This window comes from Callithrix jacchus, chromosome 15 (assembly GCF_049354715.1).
Source record: "Callithrix jacchus isolate 240 chromosome 15, calJac240_pri, whole genome shotgun sequence".
In the NCBI taxonomy this organism is placed as follows: Eukaryota; Metazoa; Chordata; class Mammalia; order Primates; family Cebidae; genus Callithrix; species Callithrix jacchus.
The window spans coordinates 22203285-22224745 of NC_133516.1; the positions used below are offsets into that span (position 1 = coordinate 22203285).

Here is a 21461-nt window from a genome sequence, read left to right on the forward strand (position 1 = left end):
TTCATTCAACAGGTGTTGCTCTCCATCCTTACCCATAGGATGAGTTTACAACATAGGTCTCTTGGAGTCCATTGACTTTCACAAACTGAACAAGGGCTCCTTTTCTAAGCAAGCCCATTGCAGAATTCAGTCTGGTACATCTGCCTTTTTAAGGCTTGTGTAGAGAGAACTTCCTTCAAGTTCACATTATAGAGCTGAAGTATTTAGACATGAAAGTCAAATCGTTACTCTCCAAGAACTTGCCTTGCAGTATCTCTTGCAGCCAGGTCTGTTTATCTATTTCATATCTGTTGACTAAGCACTAAACTATAAACTGGTTCTGAGCACATTACAGACCAGATTTATGCACAAGAAAAATATGGCTGGCTTCTCAGAGGGTCAATCCAAGCCCCAGAAGGTACTAGGTTAAGGTTCTCCTGTGACACTCTTTATGTAGGTCTAGACCACAAGAATGAATGACTTCAGAGTGGACTATGGTTTCTATCTTCATCCATGGAGGCTTTAGAAATGAAGTTCTGCTTTCACATTTTTGAAAGGCTGCCATTGGTTCCTCAGTGTCCCTGTCAACGTCCAGTTCTTCCCCTGTCTTCTTTACTTTTCTTTCTCATATCCTTTTCCCTTCTTTTCACCTGAGAGTGGTAAAACTATACATTCAGAATGAGGTGGAGCAGGAAGAAATTTCCAACCAGAGCTTTAGTTTTTCTTCTAAAAGCAGCTTTCATGGAACTATGGAGGGCTTTGAAAATCAGCTGCTCAGAAGCAGGTTTTGGCCAAAGGCAAGACCTAATTTGTTTTTTGGATGGAGGAAGAACCTGAATCCAGGTTTTCTGACTCCCAGTCTGGTTCTTGTTTCTCTCCACCAGGCTGCCTTTGAGCCCTCTGTGAATGTTCCTTGCAAGCAATAGCCTGCTGGATGGTATAATCTTGTGGCCCTCTTATTCACTTCTCAAACCTCTCAGGAAATAATAATCTCTCCTGAAGTGTTCCTTGAGCCTGCTGGATCATTTTACATAGTGCAAGCTATGTTGGACTAATGAAGTTTATTTTTAGCTTATACATTGTTCTTCCATACAGCTAATTAATTTTTAAATGGCTATTATCATCATTTAAATTTGAGTCTTTTTTAGTTTCAAAGAATTCCTAATTCTTTACTAATAATATGTCTAACTGTATGAATTCTAGGTAGGTTCTGTTATAAGGGTCCATTTTGAAAAAGTCTTTAGCATTCTAGTCCTTCAAAAGCAAATTCAACAACTTCTCTTCCTTTTTATCTCTTCTTAGTCTTTTGTTGAAAATATTCCACAACTGGAAACTCATTTATTTCCTGTTGAATTATATTTAGGTTGTTCTGAAGCTCTCTTCATACTCCAAAATAAGAAACACAGGTTTGGAGAGGTCAAGACTCTCAGGTTATTGAGAGCAAAACAACACTCTAGAAAACTCATCTACATCTCCTTATTTCTAGTTCCACATTTCATGCACAGTTATACTAGGTTCCTGAGTTTGCAGACACCTATATTGAGAATTGTCATTTATTTATAAAACACTAAATCTTGTATAAGAGCTACACCCTGAACAAATTAACAATATAAATGGAATTAGAATTGAAACAAAATGATTTTAGTTCATACCCAATAAAGCAGTGATGTACCGATAAACTGGATTATGCCATACATGGTCAAGTATTTAAATACCCCAAAAGATGAAACCAGAGCAGCTCGGCCTTCTCTGTTTAAAAATAAATAAAAATAATTGGTTATGTATGATAGATGTCTCCCAATTTCTTTTATATTTAAAAGTAGTTACATTTTCAGTAGCCTGCTGACATACATTCATTTAATCACGAATTCACCCTTTCATTTTATTTAACCACTCATTCATTCACTCTCTACTTCAATAATTAGGTTACACATCGGTTCATTTACTCACTTTTGTTTAGGGCTTATGAAGTACCAGCATTATGCTAAGAGTCATACAAGATATAAAATGAATCAGGCACACTCTTCATTTCCTACTAGTTTTCAGTGAAGTGAGAAGATTACTATGTGCATTATAAACACAATGCAACATTATGATAAGGTGCAAAATGTCAAGCATTGACTTGCTTGTGACTCATTCCATCTTAACAATACGTGTTTCCTGGGAATTGCACTGTGTGTGCTTTAGAGGTCCTTGGAGACATAAAGTTAAAGGATAGGTGCTTTGACATTTTAGGAAGTGGGAATGTGACTCTAGTATTTGAGATGAAATGGGTTATGCTGGCTTTGATATTATGGGAAGACCCCAGGGTTATAATCTCAGTGGGCCATAAAGATCAAGAGATGAAGACAACAGTAAAAAAAATGCAACTTAAAAAGTAGATATTCCTCCTTTAAAAAAATTCGGTCTTACATGTTAATGGTGTAACTGAGGTTTTCTGAATGGTGGATTATGACAGGTTAAAGGAAAACAATGTGAGGTAGCAGCACTTGACGCGGGAGTGGGACCTCAGCTAACCAACTGTCCTGCAGCCTTCTCTTGTCAGGGCAGAAGCAGTCCACATGGGAAGTGACCCATATCCACTTCATTTCTAGTGCCCAGTAACATGGACCCCTGCTCTGCTCAAAGATGTGGTCAACATGAAAAGAAGAACCTAAAAGCCAAACTACTAACCACTTCGTCTCAGGCAAAATAAGAAGGCTAGGGTGGAAGACAGACCAGGATACTTTGGGAAGATATTTTCTACCAAGCTGTGAGGTGTTGTTGTTTGTTTTCAATACTGAAGATGGAGCAGAAGACAAGATGAGAAGGGGCAAGCATGTAAAGTATGGATCCTTTTCCCAAGTCTGATATAAACATTGTGATTTCATTGCTTTTTTTTCTGCAATCGTGTATATTTCCAGGAAAATTAAGACACCCTGATTCAAAGGAAAGTATAAGAAACCATTCTTAGTAAAGGACAAATGGGCCTCCAAAACTACTGCTATTCCTAATGATTGTGAATTTTAAGTAGCTCATGCCTTTATCTATGCAATCTACAAACATTCACTGAATGCTCTGACATACCCAGCTTAGTGATAGGCATAATACTTGATCAAAAATGACTAAGACACAGTCCTTGCCCTAAAGGACTTGAACTACAGCAACAAGTAAATCATGTTTCAAAAGACAAAGATGAAAATCTGTGGATTTGAACCCATGCATCCAGAACTGTATTTCATTGCCTCTCTGGAGTGCTTTCTCAGGAGTAAGCATGCATCAAGGATAGAAAAAGTAAAATGGGCCTAACAGAGCTGAACCACATCTAATTTTTATAAATCTATGAAATATAAAAGCAAGTAGTTTCTACCCTGGAGTCTCACTGAGCCATCTGCCACTGTAGAAGTTTTACCTCATTACTTGTATTCCGTAACAGTATTCTGTACTCACAAATGCATTGGGTCACAGGCATGAGGAGGAGCATCTGAAGTTCAACTGACACTGCAAGTTGGAACTCCCCTACTGAAACCTCCCCTCCTGGCTTAAGTTCTCACATTCAACTGCCAGAACATTTGCTGTATTGTTTGGACATTAATTTATTTCAAGCAAATTTATTGAGCACCTCTCATATATCAGACATTATATACATATATATAATTGTGTGTGTGTGTATAAAACATGCCTGATGCATGAGAGGCACTTAATAAATAATGTATATATTTGGTGTGTGTGTGTGTGTGTGTGTGTATCTTTTTGCTGGAATGTAAGTTCTCCAGGGCAGGACTCTCATGCTTCACCACATTTCCAAGCACATTTGTAAAGAGCTCCATGAGTTGTACTGATGATGAAAAGCATAAAATAAGGTGAGGGTTCTGAGCACTATCATTGTGTACTCACCTGACACAAACCAAGGTTAAGACACTAGAGATATTAAGCAAAGGGCTTAGGAGACTCTGCAAAGATAAATCGGTAAAACATAATGTTTGTTTGGTTATGAGTGAAGAAGAAGAAAGAGTCTAAGGGTCTGAACCTCAACGCTGACTCTAAAGAGTAGATTGTTCTTAGAAGCAGGGGACATGGGAGTTGGGAAGAGGAGCTGCTTTGGAAGCAGGGGAAATGATCATGTTTGAGGGTGTGAAAGGACACAGATGCAAATCCCCAGTGTTCAGGGTGTTGTGTAAAACTGTCTTGCTGATATGCAGCCAGCCAGGAGCATGGAAATTTAGACCTGCTACATTTAGATCAGTGATTCCTGCCAGTGACCTGTTTATTCTGGCTTGAGTTCCAAAAGACATGCTGGGGAACTTCATAGTTGTCTTTTTTGTATGAATATCAAAATCTGGTGATGTTTTTCAGATCACTGCCCATGAAAATGCCTAGAAATTAACCCTAAGTGCTATAGGAAACAACAGAGAAATGAGATTTATGAATAAAACATAAAACTGGGTGTTTTGGTCTTAACTGCATTTAAAATATAAGTAGACACGAGATCAGAAGTGAGAGTGGAGTGGAGGTGAGGGAGGCGTCCTGTGAAAATAAACATCTCTTAATGTATTCCTGTATTTGTCCATTTTCACACTGCTATAAAGATACTACCTGAGACAGGGTAATTTATAAACAAAAGAGGTTTAATTGACTCACAGTTCCACATGGCTGGGAAGCCTCAGGAAACTTACAGTGGCAGAAGGTGAAGGAGAAGTGGGCATCTTCTTCACAAGACAACCGGAGAGAGAAAGCACGCAGGGGAAACTGCCACTTTAAGAATCATCACATGTCAGGAGAACTCCTTCACTATCATGCAAATAGCATGGGGGAAACTGCCCCCATGATCCAGTCACCTCCCATCAGGTTCCTCTCTCAACGCGTTGGGAACCACAACTCCAGATGAGATGTGGGTGGGGACACAGAGCCAAACCATATCACTTCCCCTTCCCTGACACTGCCAATCAACTGTAACATCTTTTATGTAAAAGATATTAGATATTTACTAATTTACATTTTGGAGACATGTATTAGTATTTAGAGAAGCTATCTAATGAAGTAATACCTTTCTGCTTCCTCATCAATCCCAAACTCCTGAGAGAAATGTCAGGGGAAGCATCCCGCATATCAAATAAAGGAGAGAAAAAGTAAGAAATACCATCAGTTTTAAAATATCAAATCAAGCTTTCAACTGTTTACATGATACCTACTTATCCTTTAAGGCTCAGTGGAAGTCACTTTTCTGTGGCTTTTAGCAGCACTCTCAAGCAACACTAATGGCCCCTTCATTAGTTCTCCAATAGCACTTCGCCCATACTTCTGTTGCAGCGTTTATTACTTTAGGTTGAATTCTGTCTGTCTCCAGAGCCAGACAATGGGCCCACTGGTTGTGGGGGTGGAAAAGGAAGAAATGACTTACCTGATGAGATGAGGCACACACTCGATATTGGCTGTTTTAGAGGTAAAAGGGGATGCCACAGATGCTTCCTGCTCTGACAATGAAATGCCTGCATGAGCCACTTTCAAAGCCTGGAATGATAAGCCCATGTCACACCCATGACTTTTCAGGCTAGGCTTTACCTCTTAAGACACCAAGAAGCTGTTCTTCACATCATAGAGGTTTAACACTATACCCTGTCATCTTCGGGTCTCAGTTTATGCTGTCCCTCCACCTGTCCCTCTTTCCCCTAATCCACACAGTCACTAACTAAACAATGACCCAGAGGTAGAAGAATGGTGTGTGTACAGGCATGTGTGTGTGGATGTGGGTGTGTGTGTGTGCAAGGCCCTGCCTGTGGGGAGTATAGATGTGATAAGGAGATGGAAGCCCTCATTCAAAAAGTGAATTAAAAAGATGACAGAATTTGGATGGACTTTGGTTAGGGACCTTTACCACTTTAGTTCTTGTACCTGGCAGGAATCTTCATGAATAAAGGTGAAAGGTAGAATCCCCACCTTTTCCTAGTCAGATCCTACAAGAATCGTGTGGGCATAAAATGAAATTTGATCTATCTGTAGTTCCACAGACTACCTGGCACCATGAACAATACATACTAGTTCCATGTTTAATAAATATTAGAATATTTCCTTCTTCTTTTCTCTGTTAGCATTTTGTAACTCTATGATATACTTTAGGATCATCTACTTTATGCTAGGGTTAGTTTTATGCCCGATTTCTTTCTTCATCAGACAATGGACTCTTCAGGAGGCAGAGACTATGTCCCTTTTAACATTTGATTTTTTTGTTTTATTCTAAACGCCACATAGTTAATGTGAAAGGATTACACATTCTAGATTTGGAAGAACAGAGTAAAAATTAGCTTTTTCTCATTAAGCATAAAGCAAAATATAAAATCTTAATAAATCTCTAGCTATAAACAATTTTACAGAAATTTGGAAATAATATTTATGAGAGAAATAAAACAAATACTTAGATCTTAAATCTCTAATAAGCTTTGGAAATACAAAGAAATCTTCCTCATTTCTTGTCCCATGAATCAACTCCTGAAATAGTTCCTTGGTACCTAATCTTGAAGGTAGACTATTTGTTTCCTGCATGTCTTTAAAGCTCAGAATATAAAACATGCACTGCTCTTCTACTGCAGATGAAAAATAATGTGCAGAGAATAATTTTATTTTTTCTGTAGCATAAAATAACCAAATAGTTTGGTCTAGGATTTTACTGAGTGAAAGAGTTCTGGGTGAAGCAAGCTTTTAAAAACTAACCAGAGGAGGAAAGTTTGACAGGAATAAATATAATTTACTTATAATTCAAAACTTTAACCATCAGTTTCAAACTTTTTTCATTGAGTCTTTATCAGCTGTGTGACCTTGGTGGGGAGCAGGGGAAAAAATCACCTCCCTGAGACTCATTTCCTTATTGGTAACAGGAAAGATTTAAACCAGCTAGATTTGTAAAGTTCCGTCTTTGGAACCTGAAATATGGGAGTCTGAGTAGCCTTTCCTTGTTTTCATTATTCTAGGAGTTTCCAGAAAGCATCTGAAGTGTTTCTTCTCCCTTAACTCCCCTTCACTTCCAACCCACACTCAGGTAGAGGTGGATATAAACAGCAAAATAATGAAATCGTTGCTGGTGGAAGGATGAAGAGATACACCCCAGGACACCATGAGGTCCTCGAGGGATACTAGTGAGCTGCCTGCCTTAGCAGAAGTCCTTTCTACTCACCCCACAATCATTAGCTCCATCTCCACACATGCCCACATAATAACTGCAGGAGACAGGATAAGAAAAATTAGCAGGTAAGAAGAGTTAACACCTCACTTGAATATTTTCTGTCATAACTAAGTCACATGTGATTTGTGTGTACATGTGCGTCCCCTGAACACACTGGGACGGAGGCTGAAGAAAAATGGTTTGGAGAGACCTATGCTCAGAGGGAAATGTCTGAGTATGTGTCTCTTAAGTAATAACAATGGGTATTATTTAAGTCGTTTCAATCACATCGAAATGGCAGCGATATCACGAAGGACATCAGCAGAACAGTGATCACACACTTCAAAAGAAGTCCTGCTTGATTACATGCACCAGGGCCAAGCAAGTAAGCAGTCATGAGCAGAGCACTTCCCACACAACCTAATGCAGAGATCATAACCCAGTCCAGCTGTGTTTTAGTGGTTGACTGTTGCTGAGCATTTCAAGTTCAGATACTAGGATGAGAAATTTCAAAAATAGTTTAATAGATATAACTAGGGACATATACTCATATTTTGGATTTATCTCAGGGTAAAAATAAGATACTCTTTCCATCTATATCAGTTTGGTGTGCAAGCACGATAAAAATAGAAGAGTAAAAATTAATACAACTGCCAAAGAGAAGGAGTTTCAGATGTAAGACACTGCCTGCCTTCTATTATAAGTAATACATTATAAGTATTAAGAAATGGCAATACTGTTAAAGACTTAGCAGCATTTTTCTGAAAACAGAATTATAAAATCAATAAGGAGAAAAAATAAAGTTTCCTTAGAATTTCCTTATTATTAGTTAATGCATAAGAAATGACCACTTTTACAGGTCAAAATAGTCCAATGTAGACAGACCCCTATTGTTCAATCCAATACGGGGTTGTTAGAAGAAAATCATGCTATATATGTCCATGTCATGAATACCCACAATTGTTAAAAAATAGATCTTTTTTTCAGGCTCAAAGCACACTTCTAGTCTCTATATCACATCAGGAATCTTACATCTTCTAGTATTGCCTGAACTCAGAAAGAGAATGCAGGCAGCCTTATGCATATTGCCAATGAAAAAGGCATGAGGAGGAAGGTTGGGATATTGAGAAGACAGCTCATTCTGAGACAGTAGGTCTCAGGAGGTCTCTTCCTGACTTGATTTTTTTAAGGGGAATACAGCTTTTCAAAATTGGGCATTTGAGTTGGCATTTGAAATTTCTCAGGCATTTGAAAAAGGTAAAATTACTTTCTTCAGCAATATCATATAATGCTCATGCGAATGAAATAGTCATTGTAGTCACTGGTTACTTACCCAGCCTCAGGCATTCTGGAAGTTAATAGGCAGTTTTTGAGACTTCCCTGTGAATGCTTGAGTAACAAAAACTGAAAGTAAAAGGCTGTCTCCTGAAGTAAGTTGTCTCCAACAACTACTTACCAGCTGTCATCTAAAGATTCACTAGCCTATGTTCCTTTTCACTTTCTAGAACTGCAGCCCCAAACTGCAACATTCCCATCCAGCAACAGGTAGATCTGGTTTCAAGAAGTACCATTTCACTATAATGTAACTTGGTTATCTTTATTTTTGAAGGGGATAATAAAGGACTTTCTCTTGACTCTCCCTACCGGAGCCAGATAAAGTGAAAATGCTATTCCACCTCTCGCTAAGAGGACCAGAAATTATTCACATGTCTTATGGACCAACCTAAAATAATTCCAGGATATAACTCACCTACTTCCCCATTTTTCTGATTCTAAGCTATACAACCTGCCCCATCATTTCCACTATATCCAAGCAGGGGAGGGTTCTCTAAGATATATGCCTTATGGACCACAGAACAAATGCTCTCTGGGATAGGCAACTCCCAAATGGCCCTCAGTGATTCCCAGCTCCTGGCATCATGCCCTTGTGTAATCCACTCCCCTGGAAGTGGGCTGGATCTAGTGACTTGCTCCTAAGGAAGGGAATACAGCAAAGGTGATGAAATATCACTTCTGCGACTTGTATATAAAAACAGCAACATCCGTTTTGCGTGCTCTCTCTATCTCTGGTTCTTGCTTACCAACTCAGTTAGAAGTCAACTTTCACACTGTGAGCTTCCTTATGAAATGGCCCCTGTCACAAGGAACTGAAGCTCTCTTCTGTCCATTAGCCAGTGAAAAACTGAGCTTCAGTCCAACAGCTCATAAGGCACTGAGCATTCAACATGTGAATGAGGCTGCTGGGAGATTTTTTGCCCGACTCTAGCACCGATTGATTGTAGTCATGGCCAACACCTGATTACACCTTTGAGCAATATCCTGAGTCAGAAGACTCAGCTAAGCCACACCTGAAATTTTTTTTTGATCCTTTTTTAACTTTTATTTTAGGTTTGGGGTACATGTGCAGGTTTGTTATATGAGTGAACTCGTGTCATGGAGGTTTGTTTTACAGATTATTTCATCACCCAGGAATTAAGCCCAGTACACAATAGTTATTTTTTCTGCTCCTCTCCCTCCTCCCACCCTCGGCTCTCAAGGATACCCCAGTATCTGTGCTTTTCTTCTTTGTGTCCATATGTTCTCATAGCCTCCACTTATAAGTGAGAACATATACTATTTGATTTCTGTTCCTGCATTAGTTTGCTAAGGATAATACCCTCCATTTCCATCTGTGTTCCTGCAGAAGTCATAATCTCATTCTTTTTTATGGCTACATTGTATTCCATGGTGCATATGTGCCACATTTTTTTTATCCAGTCTGCTATTGATGAGCATTTAGGTTGATTCCCATGTCTTTGCTATTGTGAATAGTGCTGCAGTGAACAGTCACCTGCATGTGTTTGTTTTTTTTTTTCCCCCAAAGCTGAAATTGGAGGACAAAGATTGTTAGACAGAAAAACCTGCATCTGTTTTTATGTAGAATGATTTATTTTCTTCAGGGTATATACCCAGTAATGGTATTGCTGGTTCAAATGATAGTTCGGTTTTAGCGCTTTGAGGAATTGCCATACTGATTTCTACAATGGTTGAACTAATTTACACTCCCACCAATAGTGTCTAAGTGTTCCCCTTTCTCTGCAACCTTGCCAACATTTCTTATTTTTGACTTTTTAATAATAGCCATTTGACTCACACCTGATTATTGAGCACTAGGTCAATAATTGGTGTTATGCTAAGCCAATTCTAAGCCACTGTGATTTTGAGTAATGTGTTATGTAGTAATAGTTAATGAGCATACTCTCCTTTCATGCAACGACACCTACTTTAATTTCTGAAATTCTTCAATAAGGCTTGATTTCTGCCCGGGAGACATTCTTGCAAAAACGGTTCCATTCACCAGAATCTAAAAAGAGAAAACCATCATTGCAATGTGATTGGGAGGAATAAAACTTTAAAAAATAAAAGAACAGCCCTGAAAAAGCACTCCTGGTTACTAATTTAATACAGCATTGGATGGTATGTCATTAGACCAATACCAGGAAGGGAAATATGGAGATTTAATGCTTTAATATTGAAATTTCACTTTAAGTCCTCCATTATAACTCTATTACATTTTTCCCAGACCATTTTTCCAACATGGGCTGACCACTAATCAATAATATTATAGTAACTAAGAAGTAGCTGAGCATTTGCAATAAAAATGCTTGAGGAAACACAGTTCTTTTCTAATAGACGCCATCTCCATAATCATAGCACAGACAGAGGAAAGGCTGGAAGTTGAGAAACAAGGCTCTCTTCTCAGCTGTGCTAGCTAGCTGTGCACACCTTAGATAAGAGGCTTAACCTCTCTGAGTCTCAGCTTTCCCTGAACTGAAGTAAGAGCTTTCTAGAAGCCTTTGGGGTCTATATTCTGTGATCCTTGGCTGGTAGGATGACAGAATTTTTAAGACACTGCTAACAGTGCTGCCCTCCCCTGTGCTCCATTAATCTCCCACGCATTGACAGTGCAACCCTGCACAGCACTATTTTAGAACAGGACACTCAGAGGACAAGATAACAAATGATTCTGAAAATAAACCATGAGGCCTTTGTTTCCTCTTGCTGTAATTTAAGAATCCAGACAGGAAGGGGAATAGAGCTTAGGCTGTCATGAGCTGGTAGGTTTCAGAGAGAAGCTGGCCCACAAAACAAGCAGCATGTTTGGAACTCTGTCATTCTCCTGGGTGGGGAGGGAAAGAAGGAGGAAGGCTGAGATTGAACTGACCACAGGAGTGAGAGAAGGTACCAGCACTCAAACTCTGAACAGGAGGCTGTGGGTCTGCATGGGACTGGGTAGGCATAAAAAAGGCCAGAAAATGTTATCAGGAGCTGTGCTCCTTTGGGGGTGTTTATTCTCTAACTGTGAGGCAACCTCTGTGATCACTGATTTCAGTACTCTCCCCCTCCTTTCACCTCCCTAATTTGAGGAGCAAAACAAAATGCTTCATCTCTCCAGTACTTACTTTTGGAAGCAAGCTGCTGAAATGCTGAAATATCACTTGGAATGATTTCCCACTCATTGCAAAATGGTAGCAACTTCCTCTTTCCCCACCAGGTATCGAACTGTTTCCAGTGTTAATGAAGGTTTCCTAAAATCAAAAGGGCATCATTCCTACATTGACTCTTAAGGAATGTCTCTGCTTCCCTATGCTTTATTGAAGGAAGAGTTTTCATATTGCCTAACAGTGTTAAGGTCAGCAACAAAATAATGTTTAATTTGTCTACAGCACTTCTACCCAGAGGAAGGAAACACCCAAAACATTCCCCCAAAGAGTAAACATATGATACCTTGATGGTATGGAACTCTGGATCCTATCTTGGGAGATAATATATATGATGTCAGTCTAGTGAAGAAATCTATTTCTAGGTCCCAGTTAGTTCTTACAAGGAAGAACAGGAAAATCCTTCCCTCTTCTTCCTTCTTTTCTTCATGCAACTGTATATTTTCTAAGATCTCTTAGCATTTATTGGTTCAAAGATCACCCTCATTATCTTCCCTGTAAAGTAGGCACTCTTTCTTCAGCATCTAACTCCTTTTAGCACCCAGCCTCTGACCTTTGTTATGACCCTACCTCAACAGGTAACCCCTTCTATCATGGTTCCCAGATTCTCTTCCATACGCTGCATCCACAGCACCAGGAGTACTACTTTTCCAAGACCCTTTTCCTCCTATCTTTTACCTGTCAAGGTATTTCTCTGGCTTTGTTCTAGCCCTACCTGGCTCCCAGTTAGGGAGAAAGCATCTGTTAAATGCCTGTGCATTAATTACATCAATCATTAATCATGGTGTTTCATGCACATTTCTCAGAGAGCCTTCCATTTGTGTTTAGGACTCTAAATTCAGTTCATACAAGAGGTGAGAAAATTTTACTCATCAGAGGTCTTCATCTCAGAGAAAGCACTGTATTTGAAAGAAAAAAATTTTGCTGTGCTGAATTGAGAGGCAAGATGACTCACCCCTCCCTTTCTATCCCCCTTTGCAAAATAACCAACAAAAGACATGTTCCAAAGCATCCCTTCTGAGGCAACGGGAGGAATTCCTTTTGCTTGCACTAGAAATGTGGGAAGACAAAGTATGGTGGAGGGATCCAGGGAGGAGGAAGGCCTGAAACTGTGATACAGCTTCTCCTGGTGGGGACCAAAACTTCCATAGAGGCGTTAAACTCATGAATGAATAATGTGAGTGGACTGTTAGCTAAAATTCACAAATGACTTGCGTTACAGCATGCAGTGAAATGCAGGCAGCATGCACCGATGCAGAAGCAAGTAGGTTCACAAGGAAATAAGCACCAGAAATCTGAGAGCAGAGACAGAGCTGTCATCTTTCACAGCGCATGCAATTAGAGTTTGAGGTAAGTTAACCCACCTCTTCCCAGGGTGGGGGCGGGGCCACCCTGTATAGCTGTGCAGTTTGTGTACTGCACAAAGACTTCTGGCTGCACAAAGGCCCACTCTATACTTAACCATCTGAAAGGCTGGTCAGCCTGGAGGAAGGCAGTATTTTTGTAATTCATCACCTATAGAGCCATCTCTTTGAAGTCACACAAAAGCATGGGTGTTACCTTTAGTGATGGGATGTGAGGCTACAGCCCATTGTCATCATCTGAAAGAGTTCTTCTGTCACAAGAGCACCAGGAGCTTTCTATCTAGAGAAGCCCAGTCTCTGTTAGCTTCATGTCATAGGTATAGTACAATCTAAATGCCCATGGATCTGTGTGGAATCAAATAGACCTAAGTCTGCTTTCCTGCTCTGCAACTCACCAGTTCTTATATTGGGCCAGCTTACTTCTCTCAGCTTCAGTTTTCATATTTGTAAAATTAATGGTTTGCCCAATGGCAGAGGGTTATTTAATGACCAAGTGGAAAATATGAGTGTAAATCAGTAGTTCTCAGCCATGACTACACACTGGAATTGCCAGGAAAAGTACCTGATGCCAGCTCCCACCCAGGGGTTCTGATTTAACTGGTGAAGCCTGCATTAGGAAGCTTAAAAATTCCCCCAGGTGATTTTAAAGGCAACCAGAGCTGGTGGAAATTCTTTGCAAACTGTAAAACTCTGGACAAATGTGAGGGATTGACTTCTCGAGTTGAGAAAAGGCTGTGCGGTGTCAGGATTGTATTCCATCAGTCTAGGCCCACAGAGGGGACTCCTAACATTTGCTCACTTTCTTCCCGGGTCCAATCTCTTGATTCTCCACCAGCTGCCAGGTCACAGAGGCAGGAACACATTCTTCTGGTTCATTGGCTTCAACAATGATCACTTGGCTGCCTTGAGGGATCATTTCAGAATTCTTTGCAATGGTAATGGCCGTTTCTAGGTTGTCACCTAGAAGACAAGGAAACTTTGCTTGCTTTATGTACAAACTTCCCCTCAGCAACAAGAATTGAGGTCTCCCTTTCTCACTTTGCTTAGTGTTCTTTGGTGGCATTTACTGCTTTCTGCCTTATTTTATTTTCCTCCATGCTGTAGACTGCCCCTAGTGGGCAAACACTATGTTCCCATCTCCCTCTCACAATATTCAGCATCATATCTTGTCAATGTGTATTTCTTCTTTCTTTTTTTTATTGACAGAGTCTTACTCTGTCGCCCAGGCTAGAGTGCAGTGGTGTGATCTTGGCTCACTGCAACCTCTGCCTCCTAGGTTCAAGCAATTCTCCTGTCTCAGCCTCCCAGGTAGCTGGGACTACAGGTGCACACCACAATGCCCGGCTAATTTTTTTGTGTTTTTAGTAGAGACAGAGTTTCACCATATTGGTCAGGCTGATCTCGAACTCCTGACCTCAGGTAATCTGCCTGCCTTGGCCTCCCAAAGTGCTGGGATTACAAGCATAAGCCACCATGTCTGGCCCCTTTGTGTATTTTAAAACATGTATGAATAAATAAAAAAATGTTTAAACATCTGAGTAATCTTCAGAAGACAGACAACACATAGTGATGAATATAGTATGAACTCAGTCTGCTAGCATAAAACCATCCATGGGATCTAGAAACCAACAAAGAACACACAGGGTCAGGCTGTGCGTGTGTTTGATTGTCATACACCATGCCTGGTCTTCCTGCCCTAGAGGACCATCAACGAGAGACTCAATCCTTTATGCAGAGGGATCATTGGGTCTCTTGATGAGAACATACCCATTCTCGCTCATTTACAGTGAGCCTATAGGTACTGCACAGATCCTGGCTAGGAGGGGTAGTCATTAGATTAAGAGAATGAGATATGGTCTCTACCGCCAAAGCTTCTGGTCCTGTCAGGGGAGCTGCACATATTTTCAGGTAAGGGACTACAGGGTAACAAATTTGACAACAGAACATTTTTCTCTGTCTCTGTCACGTGAACTCACTCGGCTCACACAGCTTGTTCTTATGCCTGGGATGCAATCAACTTGCCCGGCCCCTGGACACAAACACATACCTGTAATCATCACAGTCCTGATACAGGCCTCACTTAGTTCCTTCAAGACTGGTTTAGTTTCTTTTTTCAAGCGATTCTCCATGATGAGAAGTCCCAGAAATGTTAACTCTGACTCCACTTTTTCTCTTTGGATTCAGGAGAAAATCAATATTAAAGTATATCTATGTAGCCTCAATAGTTCAATTTATTTCTTCTTTTAAATTTTTCTTTATAAGTTTTATTAATGTAATACAGCACATTTTAAAAATCAAAATGAACTTAAAAGCTTATAATGAAAACCAATAGTCTGTGTCTCCACACAACCTCGCCTGTCTCCTTCCTAGAGGCAACCACTTCTAAATCTGTTTTTTCCAGTTTTCAACTTTATTTTTAAAAACAGTGTGCTTATCTTCCAACTCTTCTGTTGGTTTTTAAATATTATGTTAATCAAATATATTTTATTTTTTAATTTCTCAGAGCTTTCTCTTTTTTGAGCTTGCAATTGTTTCAGTTTATTTGGCATTTAGTAAGCACATCCTGCATACATACAAGATGCTACAGTAGTAGTTGAATATGGTGTCATTCATCTTAGCCTCTTTCTGTCACCTTCAATAATATGTATTGACATCAGACAGGGCTCTGAACAGTTTTCAGAATTTGAAATTGGTGGCTTAAGTCTAACTGGGTTACGTTAGTTACACAGGACTTGTCCTCTGAAATGGAATGAATCTTGGGTGGCTTTTTAATAAGTGAATTTGGGGGCCAAGAACTCTTTTTTGATCTTTCATTGTTCATTTTTCTGTGCACTATGGTGTTAAGATTACAGGGAGATAGATTTGAACAATATACATACCACTGTGAAGCCATTACCGTAATCAAGGTAATAAACATCCATCACCTCAGATAATTTCCTTCTGCCCTGTTTTGCATGTGTGTGTGCATGCACATTAAAATCACTTTTCTAGGATGTATTCATCTTGCATAACTGAAACTTTATACCCATTAACAACAACTTCCTATTCCCGCGCCCCCTAGCCCTTGGTAATCACCATTCTACTCTCTACTTCTTCTATTTCAGATGCTTCAGATAAGTAGGATAATACAGTATTAGTCCTTCTGTAACTGGCTTATTTCACTGATGTCTTTCAGTTTCATTCATGTTGTCTCATATGGCAAGATTTTCTCCTTTTATAAGGCTTAATAATATTCCATTATATGTATATACTAAATTTAAAAAATCCATTTATCCACTGATGATCATTTAGGTTGTTTCCATATGTTGGCTATTATAAATAATGCTGCAGTGAACTCTAGGGTAAAGATACCTTTTTTTGAGATCCCAATTTCTGTTCCTTTGGATATATACTCAGAATTGGGATTTTGGCTCATTGGATCATATGGTCATTCTATTTTTAACTTTTTAAAGAACCCCCACACTGTTTTCCATAGCAACTGTACCATTTTACAAAGGTTCCATTTCTCTATATCCTTGTCAACACTTGTTTTCTTTTGTTTTTGTTTCAAATAGCCGTCCTTAGGGGTATGAGGTGATATTTCATTGTGGTTTTGATTTGCATTTCCCTAACGATTAGTAAAGTTGAGCACTTTTTCATATATCTGTTGGCCATTTGTATGTTTTCTTTGGAGAAATGTCCCTTCAGGGCCTTTGTTCATTTTTAAATTGGGTTATTTATTGATTTTTGCTATTGAATTGTGTCCTCTATACATTTTGGATTAATTTCTCATCAGATATATGGTTTACAGATATTTTCTGCCATTTTATAGGTTACTTTTTCACTTTGTTATTCCCTTTGCTATGCAAAGCTTTTCAGTTTAATATCCATCAGCAAAAGAATGAAATTGGACTATTACCTTACACCAAACATAAAAATCAACTCAAAATGGTATACACTTAAACACAGACCTGAAACTGTGAAGCTACTAGAGGAAAACAAAGGGAGAAACCTTCTTGACATTGGTCTTGGCAGAGATTTCACGGCTATGGCACCAAAAGCACAGGCAACAAAAGCAAAAACAGATAAATGTTCTTTGTTTCTATTTTACGATCCTTCTTCTTGGTCACTATGTTAGGCACTTCGGCTGCTTGTACTCTACAACGTTCCCAGCAGTGCTTATGTCAAAGCCTTTGTACCCACCATTTCTATTCCCTGCAATGCTCTTCCTCTGGATATCTGCATGCCTTGCTCTCTTATTTTACTAGATGTCTGTTACAATGTTGCTCCTCTGAGGACTTTGCTGACTGCCCAAGCAAAATGACATTCTCTGTCTTTTTTTTAAAAAGTCCTCTTAACTTACTTTATATTTTCCCCCCTCAGGTCATTTAAGAACCACTAGTGGGACAATCTTTTATGGGTTTATTTTATTATCTATTTCCCCAACTAGGATATAAGATTCGTGAGGGCAAGGATTTTATTTTATTCACTTCCAAATAAATCCTCAGTTCTTTGAGCAACTCATACATAGTTAAGTTCAATACAAATTTGCTAAACCAATGAAGGGGTGACCCTTGATGAAGTGTTTCTCCTGTTGTTTTAGTTTGGGGCGACTTTTTAAGTCACCTCAAGAAACTATTCTACTTCTGCATTATGACTCCAATTTTTAGGAAGTTTTAAATTTTTCTCGTTGAAAACTTGGCTAAATAGAATTTGATTCTAAGAAAAATCAAAACCCTTTCCTTTTACCCTGTTTGAAAATAGTAACTAAATTCTAAGAAACATAATAGGCTCCTGATATTCCCTGAAAAAACCTGGAATGGTGGAAAATCTAGCACATTTTATCTTCACTTTCTTATTTTGTTATATTTATAATAATGTCTATCCCACTAATGGCTCCTATATGTGAACACCAGAGCTGCATTTGTATGTGACAGCTGCGTGATGGCTACACTCCATCGCTAGCTACATAGATCTTTTCTTCACACATGTCCTTAATGTTGATTATTCAAATTTGTGTTTAAAAAATTACAAATCCTATATGGTCTGGACCTTTATGTTTGCTCAAGAATAGCTAACACCTGGAATGTTAAATCTGAGAATGCCATTCATATATTTCAAAATGAGCTTTGTGATCCTGTTTCAAATATTAAAATGTCATGGCTGAAGGCCTCCTTGGAGATCATCCAATTGCATATTTTATAGATGGCAAAAAAAGCACAGAGTAAGGAAGGGACTATGTTTACTAATTAACTTAGAGTTAATGGACTTAGCTTGCAAATAATAATGTTAAACCGAGGATATCAGTATTTTACGTGAAGTGGCTAGCTGTATATAAATAGGCATCTGTCAGCAACACAAATCCAATGTAAGAAATAAATAGACTGTCTTCTATTCAATTTTCCATAGGATTTTTTACTCCTTTGTCACAGATAATTTTAAAATAGCCTTTAAAAACTGAAGAACATTGAAACAAAAAATAATTTATAAATTATTCTCTAATGAGGACAACTTATCCCAGTAAAAATGTAATTAAGAATACTGAATTTTATTTCTCATAAGTAATTCACCTTGCACTTGTTACCTCACAGATACAAAGGAGGTATTGTAGTATTGAGTACTGAAAAAAAAACATGTCTGAAGGATTCTGAAAATGTTTCAACGTACCAACTATTTCCGTTTCTCAACCCCTCTGTGTATTGGATACCCAAGTCAATTGGTCACATAATGCTCTGAGGTTGAAGGAGGGTTGGTTGTTTTGATGGAATGAGAGCTGAGACTAAAGTTGGCATAACATAGTGCCAAGCAGAGATAACACACTGGTATCTTCGAGTCAGAGCTCTCAAGTACCATCCTTGCTCTGCCACCAACCAGCACTATGACCTGAGCAAGTACTCTTCAGCACCACCTACAATTGTCCATCTCTGAATCAGGGGACTGTGCAAGATTAATTCTTCATCTCTAAGAGTCTTCCAGGTGATTAGAACTGTTCATCTCCAGGACTCACACTTCATGCACACAGAGCCTGCTCTAGTGACAATTTCTGAGTTCCTTACCTGGTTATGTGCTCCACTTCTGAAAGATTTCCCATCTTCAAGGCTTTGTGGGCAAAAGCAATGACACGGAAGCCTTGCACTGTGTAATTCCTCAGCTCCTGTGGGAAATTCTTGGGCACTGTCAGAGTAGAAGAAACAGGTAAGTGCAAGGTCATGTTGAAGGTTGGTCTAAGCAAGACTCCAGGACGCAGTCATTTTACCTTGTTTTAACTTTCATTCCATGAAAGTGCTTTAATAGAAAACTTAGAGCTTCAGCTAAAGGACACAGACAACTTCATCAGTGTGTTCTTATTATTCTGATGCAAATAAATGCCAAAGCTGTGGAGGTCATCTACTTTGTTATGGACTGAATATGTCCCTCCAAAATTCATATGTTGAAGCCTAATCTCTAATGCAATAGTATTTAGAGGTGTGACCTTTGGAAGGTAATTAGGTCATGAGGGTGGAGCCCTCATGAATGGGATTGATGCCCTAAGGAAACACATCTTTTTCCACCATGTGAGGATACAGCAAGAAGCCAACCATCTACAAACCAGGAAGCCCTCTCCAGGAACCACATTGGGCAACACCTCTATCCTGGCCTTTCCAGCTCCCAGCACCGTGAGGAATAAATTTCTGTTGTTCAAGCACACGATCTATGGTATTTTGTTATAACAGCATAAGCCGACTCAGACAAACTGGGTGTCAAATACACCAAGTAGGTTCATTAAGAACAGACCTCAGGACTATGGGTACTTGGATAAAATGAGAGAAACAGCTGATCTTCTAGATCAGAGGTCAAAAAACTAGTGCACAGGCTAAATCTAGTCTACAGCTTGTTTTTATCAATGATGTTTTACTGACACACAGCCATGCCCATTTGTTGTTCATTATCTATGGCTGCTTTGAGGCTTCAGTAACAGTGTTGAGTAATTGAAATGGACACCATGTGATTCGCAAAGCCTAAAATAAGAACTATCTGGCTCTTTACAGAAAAGTTTGCCAACTCCTGCTTTAGGTAAAAGATGACACAATGCCAATGTTTGTATGTTTTAGCGTGGCAATCAAAACTATGTTTATAAGATCTTTATGATTTATGACGCACCTATAAGGGTATCAGAGGGAACCACAGAACAATGGGAGGAACAGTAGCTTAGGTGGAAAACAGACTAAGTTCTATTCTCCATTCCACTTCCATGTGGACCTTAGTCATGTTAAGTCTCTCTTCTGCATCTCAGTTTCTCATCCATAAAATGAGAAGTTACCAGATCTCTCTGTCTCCATTCATTTCAGACTTTCTGTAATTCTAAAACACTTCTGGAGGTTGGGAACTAATTTCAAAGTTCTTAGCTTGCTATTTCTAAAAGTGGGGTAGGGTGGTGGTGGAAATCACTGAAGACGGTATTAGCATAAGTCCAAGATTGGAAGTTGGAACCACAGGAAGAGTTGAAAGCACTGCCAGAAAAATGAGTGCCAAGTGACAGACCCAAATCCTTAGAGAGCAGAGGCAATAGATACCAGTTTAAATGTCAAGAAGATGCTCAATTGTAGCTGTGCAGCTGAAACAAAACAAACACAGTATATGTTGTAATTAGTGAAGGACAGAGTCAATGAGAGCTGTGCTGAAGATCGAAGTCAGAAGAAAAGTGGCTACTTCTAAGGGTTAAAAAAGACTCCCAGTAGAGAAGTTAAAGTAATCATTTGTCAAATCTAGAATTCTCTGCACAAGTTGATGGCCATCAGCAATCATAAGGAAAGTCACATGAAAATCAGATGAAAAAAGACCAATTTTATCCAAATGAACTCATTTGAATGCAACCATATTCTTAAAATCCTGGCTGCCGCTTAAAGAGTACATATGTTTATAAGACAAAAAAGCAATAAAAATCAGCTCAAAATCTGGCCCAGAAAGATGAAATTGCTGTGAAAATGATTATCTTGCTCTACTACCATTGAATTTACTCTAATCACTTTTATTTATAAGATATTTGTCTTTTCTATAGTCTTCCCCCATCCATCTATCTGATCCTCCCTGGAGGTGACACAGTAGCCATATCTGCAGAACGTACCTAGCATGGAGACCTCTCCCTTCGGTTCCCTCATTTACACCTCCCCTAGTTCTCTGGCCCTCAGTAGCTCCCTCTTCTGGCTCCTGATACAAGCTTCACATCTCATCTCCTTCCCAGATGCCCCATTGTGGTTGTACTTTTCTTACTGCACCCATTGCCAGATATTTACTTGCTACCCACCGGCTTGAAATTCTCACCCCTGCTTACTAGGATCTACTGGGCTACTTTCTACCCACCCAGGAAACAAGCAGCTCCACATTCATTGATTGCAAAGCTTTCTGTGTTTGTTGGCTTTATGTATTTTGTCTTGGCTGACCATGATGGCTCACACCTGTAATCCCAGCAGTTCGGGGGGCTGAGGTAGGTGGATCACTTTGAGGCCAGAGTTCGAGACCAGACTGACCAACATGGTGAAACCC

The 21461-nt window shown here is 39.3% G+C and overlaps 2 protein-coding genes across 3 annotated transcripts in view; one reads left to right on the top strand and one right to left on the bottom strand.

Annotated features, from left to right (window-relative positions):
- PLAAT1 (phospholipase A and acyltransferase 1) overlaps positions 1-6274 on the top strand; it is a 73602-nt gene extending 67328 nt beyond the window's left edge. Inside the window, exon 7 of the mRNA XM_054245483.2 lies at positions 2574-6274. Coding sequence (XP_054101458.2) covers positions 2574-2636 — 63 coding nt within the window. The 3' untranslated portion in view covers positions 2637-6274. The remainder of the gene's footprint in view (positions 1-2573) is intronic.
- The window catches only part of ATP13A5 (ATPase 13A5), a 112274-nt gene that overhangs the window by 28962 nt on the left and 61851 nt on the right, over positions 1-21461 (bottom strand). For both annotated transcript variants that reach the window (XR_008476697.2, XM_002758175.6), the window contains exons 17-24: positions 18995-19112; positions 15007-15131; positions 13759-13919; positions 11557-11682; positions 10378-10457; positions 7127-7169; positions 5360-5469; positions 1632-1728 (exon numbers count right to left, since the gene is read on the bottom strand). Coding sequence is in view for 1 of the 2 variants with exons in the window: in XM_002758175.6 (XP_002758221.4) it covers positions 1632-1728; positions 5360-5469; positions 7127-7169; positions 10378-10457; positions 11557-11682; positions 13759-13919; positions 15007-15131; positions 18995-19112 (860 nt within the window). In the remaining variant the exon portion in view is untranslated. The remainder of the gene's footprint in view (positions 1-1631; positions 1729-5359; positions 5470-7126; positions 7170-10377; positions 10458-11556; positions 11683-13758; positions 13920-15006; positions 15132-18994; positions 19113-21461) is intronic.